At 39.3% G+C, this 10,640-nt stretch overlaps 3 protein-coding genes across 6 annotated transcripts; 2 read left to right on the top strand and 1 right to left on the bottom strand.

Annotated features, from left to right (window-relative positions):
• The first annotated feature begins 1,862 nt into the window (after positions 1 to 1,862).
• LOC130695511 (frataxin, mitochondrial-like) lies at positions 1,863 to 2,715 on the top strand. Its single transcript, XM_057518657.2, has 3 exons — positions 1,863 to 2,118; positions 2,174 to 2,288; positions 2,372 to 2,715. Exons 1-3 carry the CDS (start codon positions 1,898 to 1,900, stop codon positions 2,597 to 2,599), a joined length of 564 nt encoding a protein of 187 aa, XP_057374640.1. The 5' UTR covers positions 1,863 to 1,897; the 3' UTR covers positions 2,600 to 2,715.
• Positions 2,592 to 4,420, bottom strand: LOC130695502 (protein aurora borealis-like). Of its 2 annotated transcripts, none has more exons than XM_057518644.2 (5): positions 4,088 to 4,420; positions 3,572 to 4,015; positions 3,414 to 3,499; positions 3,204 to 3,338; positions 2,592 to 3,138 (listed from the first exon to the last, which is right to left on the bottom strand). In XM_057518644.2, exons 1-5 carry the CDS (start codon positions 4,233 to 4,235, stop codon positions 2,761 to 2,763), a joined length of 1,191 nt encoding a protein of 396 aa, XP_057374627.1. In that variant the 5' UTR covers positions 4,236 to 4,420; the 3' UTR covers positions 2,592 to 2,760. The 2 variants fall into 2 exon arrangements, with proteins under 2 accessions (XP_057374627.1, XP_059352354.1); XM_059496371.1 differs by having other exon boundaries at positions 3,213 to 3,338; positions 4,088 to 4,417.
• Positions 4,421 to 6,224: 1,804 nt separating this feature from the next.
• On the top strand, positions 6,225 to 10,308 carry LOC130695508 (uncharacterized). Of its 3 annotated transcripts, none has more exons than XM_057518653.2 (3): positions 6,225 to 6,682; positions 8,869 to 9,018; positions 9,090 to 10,308. In XM_057518653.2, the coding sequence occupies exons 1-3, from the start codon at positions 6,581 to 6,583 to the stop codon at positions 9,609 to 9,611; spliced, it is 774 nt and encodes a 257-aa protein (XP_057374636.1). In that variant the 5' UTR covers positions 6,225 to 6,580; the 3' UTR covers positions 9,612 to 10,308. The 3 variants fall into 3 exon arrangements, with proteins under 3 accessions (XP_057374636.1, XP_057374635.1, XP_057374634.1); XM_057518652.2 differs by having other exon boundaries at positions 6,226 to 6,682; positions 8,747 to 9,018; positions 9,090 to 10,304; XM_057518651.2 differs by having other exon boundaries at positions 6,227 to 6,682; positions 8,744 to 9,018; positions 9,090 to 10,303.
• Positions 10,309 to 10,640: the final 332 nt, after the last annotated feature.

Raw genomic sequence — 10,640 nt, 5'->3', positions numbered from 1 at the left:
GGGGTAAATCAATAAACCATTGTTGTTAACAATCCGAATGGAAGCGATAAATAGGTTTATTGTTTTGGAATTGGAACATAGGACTGTTTCAATTAGTGTTTTCATGTAAGCGTATTTAAACGTTAACAAAATCGAATAGCCCACAGCAATTTTTGAATCAAACCCCAGAAAAGCATGGCCATCGACTCATCCGTCACCAGTTTTTAATTCCCGATAAAGCAGACTTTTAAGTTAGAAGAATCTCGCGAAGTGCATGGACATGCAAAGCAATTCTATAACGAAAATCTTGTTTTTCCGAATTTTTTAGCACATTACAGAGTTGCAGATATATTTTTTAGCTTGAACATCCAAAAAGATGGAAAATTGCCTAATTTCCCGAACTTTAGGTAGAGAATTCTAATTAACATAGAAAGATTCATTTCAACTAGCAACATTTATCTCCATCTGTGTAAAGAGATTATGCAAATGTTATACTAAAATAGAAAGTCTGGTCTGGACAGTTTAAAATCGGCAACTTCTAGCGTTGACTGAATTATTATTTAGCTTTGCTTCACCAGCTGCTCTTTATCACTTGTGATTACTAGACTCGATCCGCGTGTGCCGCCTGTTGAACAACCTCTCGTCTCCGCAAGGATGCGCTTGAGGATCCTACCCGAGCGCCATCTAGCGCTCGCAGAGCTAAGTATGGGAAGCGAGATTGACATGGAAACGAGCAAGGAGGATTGTCATAGCGGTAAAGGATTCGTATGCAACTTCCATGCAAGTCCTTCTAATTTTTTTCAAAATCACCCAAAACCACATCTCTTGGAATTGGATAAGAATCACACGACAGAATCAAAATGAACACTAAATTTTGATTAAGTTATTGGTTTTGTCGTTGAACGAATCGATTTTAAATTTAATAAAACAAAGTGCTAATAACGCCCCAACTTTATTTATCGTTCCTCGGATTCGATCGAGATCGAGAATCGACATCATTGCTGATGCACTTGCAGACGAACAATACAGTAACGTTAAAATAATAGTTAAAAAACGCAGTAGTATACATTTTCTTTAATTATGCCAAGTACTCCTAATCAGTTAACAACCCACAATCAATTTGATGTTAACTACCCACATCTTATTACGCATCGACCTTGAATACATTATCGATCAAATAATAATAGAAACTTTTTTTGCACAATATTATTTGTTTATTGCATTTTGCCCTTCGTCTTGTCACTAGGACTCGGTCCCTGGCTACTCCGGCCGGACTATCGGAAGTTACATTATTTTTAAGCATCGTGCCAAAATAATATGGATAACTTTTGGCATAGTTAAAAGCCCTCTCATAGTTTAGTAAGTTGGAATAAAGAATAAGGTTTCCTTGAAAAGCACCTTCAGACAAGATTTCAGGCTGGAAGATGAAAGGTTAGAGGTTACAATTCTCGTTATTGTCACTTACACGGGAACGGTACCCACAACAAACATTCACACAAAATGATACATATTATATACACATACTATAAGCGAAGGATATCCAGTTAATGCAAGGCTCCTTCTTAAGGAGTCACACGAGGGTAGTCAGCTTACTGAAAGCTCCATCGTAACGTTCTGTACTTCCTGGTTACGTAAATACAAACGAGAACAGAAATTCTTGTTTACAGAAACAAATTATTTACAAGTTCTTTAACTTACGTTTTTAAATTAGGTAAGTTTGATTTGTGAAGAGCGACATTTGGAAGTTGGGGAAATGTAGATATTTAATTCTAGGTATGATTCGCAGACAAAATAATTCCATCAGTGCCCTCTAGCGGATGAAACTTTAAAAAAACAAAAAAAACAACAATTTATCTGGGTTTGATACCTAAGCGGACGACATCACCATAATTTTGCTAATAGCATGATCCGATAGAGAATGTTTCCTATCAGACTTTGGCAAACAAGCGCGCAGCGGTTGTTACCAAAAATTTCATGTTATTTCACATTCAACCATGGTTATTCGTCTTCCAAAATTTTAGTTCAAAGTAATTTCGGGAAATCTACTTATCAAACAGTATGGTCACCTTCGCCTAGCAAAATTGGTTGGATGTTATTCTCCGAGGGTCACGCTGCAAATAACAACCATATTCCTGAAGAGTATTTATTTGATTAGAATAAGATATCTTCACATTCTTGTCTTGTTTCTTCTTAGGATATCTCTACAGCACTATGAAAAAATTTGTGAAGAAACTCTTGAGAATTTGTGTGAAACACTAGACCAATTGCTTGAAGAAAAGTACCCCAATAAGTTTGATGTTTCCCTTGCGGTAAGCCACTTAATGAATTATTTCTATGTATAATGCTTTACCATTTTTTTTTTTTAAATCTCACACTCATTTGATTTGAACAGAATGGGGTACTCACAGTTCAGCTTGAACAGCATGGCACATATGTCATTAATAAGCAAACCCCTAACCGTCAAATTTGGTTATCAAGTCCTACCTCAGGTCCCAAACGGTACGACTGTTTAAATGGTCATTGGATATACTCACATGACAAGACCACTCTTGATGATTTACTGAACAGGGAGTTCAGTGATATTCTAAAACAAAGTGTAAAAATTGTATCACTTTTTTAGTAAGATTCCTGAGCAGTTTATTAAATTTCATCATTTTATTACCTAAATCACATATGTAACTGATTTGGCACAAATTCTAAAAATCATGTTAATAAAAGAATCACACTTAGTTGAAATATTAGACATACAATTTGTGTATCAGGCTGTTGAAAAAAAAATTATTAAAAGAGGATTTTTGTGGGTGTGGAACATTCCTTTGGTTGACCCACTTTGTCAGCACCAAAATGCATCGTCTCGGGTTTGATTTCATCAACGAAATTCGTATCCCTAGGTTTGATAACGTTTGGAGAACCACCAAAGTAGCCAGCTTCATACGTTTCCATTAGAACTGTTCTGTCAGGAAAACTAGATGGCCGTAAATCAGTGCTTCCCCAGTTCTGGCTTGTCGCTTCATCCATAGCAGCACTTTCTTCGAGATGCGCACTTATAGGTGATAGAATAGGCGGCGAAACCGGATGAGATGAAGGACTGAAAGAAAAGCGTGAGCTATGAGGACCAGTAGTTAAAATCGGACTGGAAGACTGCTCGCGACTCCTTACCTATAGAAAAAAAAATATAGGTTTATTAATATAGCTGAAGAGAAATATATCATTGTGTGACATGCATATGTTACTGCATCTTCAGGCTGTGGTGTGGTATTCATCTGAGAAAAGAGCTTTCGCCGAAGGCTGGAAGCGTTGAGACTGGAATCGTCGCATTCACTGTTAGATGAGGTTGATGACTGAGCAGCAGTATGGTCCTATACGTTCAAAGATATGAATTTAGATTTTTACCTTTGAGATATTCAGGACTTTTAACAAACCTATGGCATTACCTGGGGATCATTCATGTACTGACTGAGTATTTCTTCAACTTCTAGTGGTAGGACTGGAGGAAATGACAAGCTAGTTTGAGTCCATACTGTACAAAGCAAGGTCCAAGATATCAAGTTAAATATTCACGAAGTGCCGCGAATTCTGTACGAAACATTACCATTTTTGCAAGTAGCTTGGGATGGTGAAACTTCTCCAGGCGTTTTGCTTTTAGATCTAGCAAGAACTCTGGTACGAGGATGACTCCATGGAGAAGGAGCAATTTGTTTTTGACTAAAGAATTGCAAAATTTTCTCTTGAGCTTCAGCTTCAGTTGTTGGGTCTGTCAAATGATGGTTGAAATTTGGGGAGAAATCGGTTGGGTTAAGTAGAGCAACATGCTCAATTCGCCAATTAGAATCTTGGTCTTCAGATGGACTTAAGACACGTGAAAAGACAGACGGTGAGAATGTTTCTAGGTGAAGGTGCTCAGTCAAGTTTGCATCAAAAGGGTTTTTAGGATTATTCTTGATTGGTGTCTTGATGGATGTAAAAGAGGGAGGAGGGGTCATAGAAGGCGAGTTCCACTGCATTGGACTTGCACCAATGTTTTCTTTATTTGGTTCTACAAACAGGGAAACAATGTTTTAAGATATTGAATATCTACAATCCTAGAAGAAAAATTTTAAATAGCAACCTGCTTTCATGGGAGTATGGTATTGCACTTGTTCCATAAAATGACTGAAAGACTCTGCATATTTAGTTTGAAGGATGCGATTTGGACTCCGATAAGCATCTGACTTCGAAAACTGGTCGTGCAGAGTTCTTCTGGTATTGTCAGTCATTTTAATTCACGTTACAACTTATAAGACTTTTTCAAAGTAACTTGGATTGCTTCTTCGTGTGTATAGACAAAACCAGAAAACTACCTTGAAATGCAGTAAATCAATAAAGAAAGGCGTTGGAAAACAAACTATTGCTAAGTGCCGAGTCTAAGAGAAATTTCGAAGTTCGTTTAATCGCTAGAGCAGCTGAATTTGAAAGTAACTCCGCCCACGGAAAATGCCAAGTCGCTCAAAACTCCAGAGATTGGAAACCCTCATTATTCTGAAAACCGACATGAGCGCCATCTGAAAGCAAAGACGTTCACAAGGAACTCATAACAAAGTGAGTTTGAACAATAGTTTTATTATATCGTTGGAAAAATACGTTGTGTCGAACTGAAAGTCAAGGTAGAGCGGGTTTAATTTAATAGATTAACTGAGAATTAGACTTGACGAGAAGATGGAGGTTCGACATACAAAGACCTCAAATGCTACCATCTGGCGGCTGACTAAATAATGGTAAGCGACGAACAACCTGCTTGCGAATACACAGTTGAAACGAACCAAAATAAATTTCTGCATTGGAAAAACGCCATTTATCAATCAAACCTTCAATAAAGCTATGAAAACAAAACAGGCTTTTTGTTTTGTGCTACAGTATTTTTAGATAAATATATTCACGGAGAGCATTTTGAAATGATTTGTTACTATAATGACGCAAGAATACTTTTGATTAACTTATCAATACCAGGAGTTGGCTGGAGCCGCTGACGCCAGTCTATCGGGATTCAATAATGCATTAGCGTAAAAGAAAGCTATGAAGTTTGTCACGGCTTTGGCACCTCACACTTATTCAATTGATCCAACGAAAAAATAAATTTTTATGTCTGCCTTTTTCAGAAATTAAATGAGAAATGTCGCGAACTTGACATGATGAAATTCATCTTTTTTTAGCAAAAAAAATAACGAACGGTTATAAAAGAAAATTGCCGAAGGCGATATTTCCTACCATATACGGAAACGTTGTTTTTGAAGTCCTCATATTTTTTCTCTATTTGTTAATACCCGATTCACACATCCCATCGAAACAACGTGCAATTGAGACACGAAGTTTCAAAATAGCGTAATCTTCTCGAAAATCATCCGTTTACCATTGCCTTACTTCAATGCATTTTTCGGTGGCGCTACGAATAGTTGACTCAGTTTTTAAAATATTAGCTGTTCCCTCTTGCTTTACACTTCTCGCTTATTCTGTTGACCGGGCTTACTTATCGAGGTAGCACTTTCTAAGGGCTTTGAGGTTTGCGTGGTCTGCATTAATCTTAAATTTTAATCCGAACCACAGTGGCTTCAACTGATCGTGAAATAATTTACCCTGTTTTTCTGCTTTGTTGAATATTCAATGATGTTCCGAATACAGCCCTTTAGTGCAACATCCAGGGCATGATTCATATCTTTCTATAGCCCAATAAAAGAATCTTTGTGAGTTTGTAATACGTGTGCATTCGGTATTATCCCGATTCTACACAGGACAATAGAGCAATCAAAATCTTATGACCGTTGATAAACATAATGGCTTCAATCTATTGCTTACGCGTTTGAGTTGTTGAATCTTGTTTTTGAAAATTGTCTACAATTTTTAGGTTAGCTGCATTTATTTATTTCTTAACTGAAAATCTGTCTAGGATAGCCGTCATCAGTGTAAGTAATTTTCCTGTTCTGCCAAAAACGGGTTTCCAAATTCCACAATTAAATAATTAAACGGTCAATGGCGATGTACATTGATAATAATGCAATCATCTAATAGGCCTACACAAGGACATGCTGAAGTGCAGGAGTTGCAGACACAGTTGTGCAAATGATATATTTTCCTAGATTTTTCTTAGAACGACGTCCGTGCAGTGCGCAAGTGCGGTGGTGGCCTCCAGCAACAGCGGCGGATAATGTTGCCAACCATCTTTCGAATAAAGTCGATACGATAGTCGTCACGTGAGGGAGACTCGATACGATAGGCATCACGTGAGGGAGACTCGATACGATAGTCATCACACAACGGAGAGATCCAGGTTTAGTGGCTCTACGAAAAGTTCGCTCCGCTTTGCCAAGCAGGAAATCGGCGTGGTAGAACAATGCATCAAAGAAACGTTCTTTGCCTGTCGTTACGGGAAGTGCATTGCTGTGCACACATCTCAAGAAGTGGATAGTGCTTTCTATTTAACCTTAATCGTGTACAACCTGTTTCCAAACGATTCCAGACGCTGTCATGTCTCAGAGGTTTTAAACTCGTGTCTTTCTTCTGCCATATTTGATGCTAGATCTATCTGAGATCATGAAACGAGGTGATAAACAGTGTTTAGCTTTGATGGATGCTCGTAAATGGATCAGCAGTCTATTTACATCCTACTTTTGTCCATGGTTCCTCCCGTCGCGGTCGGCAACACCACCCAGAACATCCACATCGGAAGATGGTACGTCTAAGTGGTATCTTCTCCATTATTCAATAAACGGAAGAACGGCAATCAAGCAAATGGGGGGGGGGGGGGGGGGGGGAACAACGTCGATCGCCTCGAAGAACTAGGAAGGGGAACAAAGGAAAGCGGAGTAGGAGGGAACGTTGGGCGAACAGGAAGGATCAGGAAAGAAAAGAGGAACAACCAATAAAACAGCAATAGAGTCGATGGGAGGCTGTGTAAAAAAAAAAAAAACAGGAGGGTGAGAAGAAATCAATAATCAATAGTCACATGCGAATACATATTCAACGGTTCAAGCAGAATCAAGAAATGGCCGGAATGGCCGCTTTTCCTTTACACGTGACATGCTGCTAGGAAAAGAAAGGGGAAAATAAAAATCATCATTTTTCCAACCACAAGTTCGTGAAGGAAGCGTACCAATTCCTGTGGTTTATCCTATCCTTTTATTCCTTGCTAGTCTCTTTTGTCTGTTGACAGTTAAATTTGTCAGTTCCTTCTCATTGCGATAATGAGGATGCTGTCGGTAGCGGCCAGGAAAAACTTTCTCCCTTTCGCTTTTGATGAAGTCTGAAGTCAAAGAGGTATTGGACATAAACTTCTACGCCTTGCAGTCCTTTCGGCTCGCTTGCTTGCCGTGTCGCTTAAAGAGTTTTGCTTAACGCTGGCTGCTTCGCACCACTATTGCTGATAATGAACAGCTCAAGGGAGAACACTGGAACAGGGAATAAAAGTCAGCTCCTTTCGGTTTACCGAAGCTTTGCCTATCTGCAAGGCTAAAATCGAATGCGACGCATCGCATATGCCAAACTCAATATCTTCTGCCGCAAAAGCAGTTGCCAAAATCAATTCCAGGACGATACTGTCTATCCAAACATTTTTTTTTTTTCGCCGATCTGAAATTCAGTCTGCCAATTGTGCGAGGGCTGTCTGCGTGCCTTGCAATGCGATACAATAAAACGTAGAGAAAAAAAGAATATACCGAAAGGGGAAGAATTGCAAACTATGCGGCAGATTCACGAATGCAGTCTATCGGGAAAAGGGAGCAAGGGGGGGCTAGAGAACATGCAAAGCCATTATTAGGTTGTTCTCTGCGCAACACAGTAAACGCACGCAGAAGTAGACCAAGACCGCTCAACCGAGAATCTCCAAGCTTCATCCTCCCCTGGTAGTTGGTGATAAAGACGTTGCGTTCTCCGAAAAAGCGAGCAAGTTCCTAGTTCTCCGCCGACCGAGAAAGTCGGCAGTACAGTCCCTGTCGAGAAACGAAGTTGTATCACGAGTTTCGAGTCCTAAATTTTGTTCGGTATTTTAGACCTATTGTAGAACCGGTTTAGACACGTAAATCATTGGATGAGGGTCCAGAAATACAGCCGTTACTACGCGGATTCAAATGAAGACATTTAACTAATTCAGTGATTATCGAGGGTTTCTCGGATAAAGCGAGGATAATGAGGCTGAGGTCTGCTAACTGTTAAGGCCATTACTGGGAGTAAAGCGAGAGAGGAGATCAATACATTATTCGCTGCAACGATCAAGGTGGGTAGCAATTTGCATGGTGTCATCAGGATATGTCTGTAGAAAGGCTGAAAAAAAAAGCAAATCAGGAACGTTTGAAGAATCCTGATGGTTTGCACATATCAAGAGCTGCTGGGTCGGTTAACAGAGGATAAAGTATGTTTCTCGTTCTTGGGTACATTCTTTAGAAAGACTAGACAAATTACTTGAGTGAATGACAACGCACCTGTCTACCTCGTTTAAATAAATTAGCATTAACTGTGGAACTACAAAATCATTAGCTGCTGGATAATCTTGGACGTTTCACATAGAAAAAAGAGTAAAATCAGCAAGTGGAAAACTGACCTGCGCGGCCTTTTTTGTGTGATTACCATCAGCCATATGATGAGCGGCAATTAACAACTTGTCATCTACTTGTATTTATTACTGGAAATATGGCATATACTGCTTTCCTAATCTACCTCTAAACAGACTATTTAGCTTACAAAGCGAGAGTATGAACTTTGCCAATGTATAATGGAAAAAGTTTTTTTTTTTTTTTAGTAGTAAAGTCACAGCCAAACGATCCAATTGTCAAGATGAAAGGAACGATGACGAGAGGGGACTCGACTCTGAATTGGACGCACCGCGACTTTGATTTGCCTGATTTCTGCTTCCGCACAATACAGCAGGAAGACGTGAGCCAAGTTTCTGATTTTCTGCTCAAACACTTCTTCGCCAAAGAGCCACTCGGCCAGTCGCTGAAACTCGACCCGAATGAGGAAGTTCGTCCTTGGCTGCCCAAAATGCTGGAACACGAGATACGCGAAGGATTATCGGTTCGAATAATTTGCTTCCATGTTGGTTATGCTGCACGACAATTATTTTTAACGTTAACTGTTGTGGTTAGATTGTTGTTCGACATCGGTCTGCTAGCGACGAAGAATCGACGAGCGAAGACGTTGGCGAAGTCGTTGCCGTTTGCCTAAATGACGTTGAGCGCAGAGTTAGCGATCCCGAAGATGTGAACATCTTTTCGTTCGTCAGTCGTGATTCGCAGCCAAATATGTGGAAGATCACTCGCGTGCTGGACGAACTTGTAGCTGACGCGGACCTATTCAACTGTTATCAAATCGAAGCGCTCGTCTCGTGTCAGATGCTGTGCGTCGATCCGCGTTTCGGGGGCCGCGGTCTCGCTCAAAAACTAATTCAATTGACCGAGGACTTGACGAGAACGTTGGACTACTCTTTGATCATCTCGGAGGCGACAAGTGAATTCTCGGCCCGGGCTTTCCTCAAAGCTGGCTTTCTTTGCCAAAAGACGCTGCAGTACGACACGTTCGCGTTCGACGATGGCGAACAGCCATTCCAGCAACTTGCGTCCACCAGCGTCCACAAGACCGCCCGACTAATGATTAAATATATCAAGTAGTTGTACCGAAATGTTTTTCGTTTTGCCTACATCTATTTATGTGTTTAATTTGTCTGTATCCGTGTTTTTTTTTTGGTGCTTTCACTGTGAAGTTATTTCCATCGGTTTTCTTCGCTTGCCTCCCTTCTGTTGAAAATTCAATTAGCAGAAGTGATGGGGAAGTATGTTACGGTAAACGTGCGCGAGCGAGCCGTGAGACCCGGCTATGAAAAATGCTAACAATTTAGTGTTGAAACGACGATCTAAGTCAATTGAAAAAAAAAAAAATCGATAGCCATACGACATCTTTATTTATACCTGATAATAGAACAATCAGCAGTCATTATATTTGTAAGCAAACTGCGCAACATAGAGCTCTTTGGAATCGCCAGTCTAAATTTTTGATTCACCATTTTTTTATTTCCCATATTGAGCCATCCAAACAAAAAAACTGCATGAAATACGTAAATTTGGCCTAACAGTGGAGTATTTCATTCCTATTGGCCCTTTGAAATTTCTGGATAGGAAAAAAGGAATCAGAGAAAAAGCTTTAAAGAATTTGGAATATATGTGTTTTTTTAAGAACAAGTTTTTATAAAGAAAGGGGATTTTTTAAACATTAAAATTACATAATGATGAGGTCAACAAAATATTTAAAAAATTCCTACGGTATTTGTTTTCGACTGCGACGCATATAATATTTTGCGCATCTTTTTTTGTGTATTCTAATCACTTTATAAAGTTAAGCGCTTTTTTGCTGTTTTTAATGGATATTTTCGTATGTTTCCATTCGATCGTATTTTATGTACGGCAGCATATCCAATACACGTAAAAATAATGGCCCTTTTGTTTTATCAACTTTTTTTTTGTGTTTTCCCAGCCAATTTCCTCTTATCTATAAAAGGAAAATCTATTATGACAGATTGTTCGTTATGTTTTATAGTCGATGATATCCCCTTGAAAGGATCCGTTTGGAAATTCCTCGGTTGCTGAAAATCTAAACTGTTGCCAAAAACCTTTTTTTGCTTGCTCAGTAAGGTAACCACATAT

This window comes from Daphnia carinata, chromosome 7 (assembly GCF_022539665.2).
Source record: "Daphnia carinata strain CSIRO-1 chromosome 7, CSIRO_AGI_Dcar_HiC_V3, whole genome shotgun sequence".
Lineage (NCBI taxonomy): Eukaryota > Metazoa > Arthropoda > Branchiopoda > Diplostraca > Daphniidae > Daphnia > Daphnia carinata.
The sequence above is the reverse complement of the archived record's forward strand: the minus strand, read 5'-3'. Positions and strand labels throughout refer to the sequence as shown.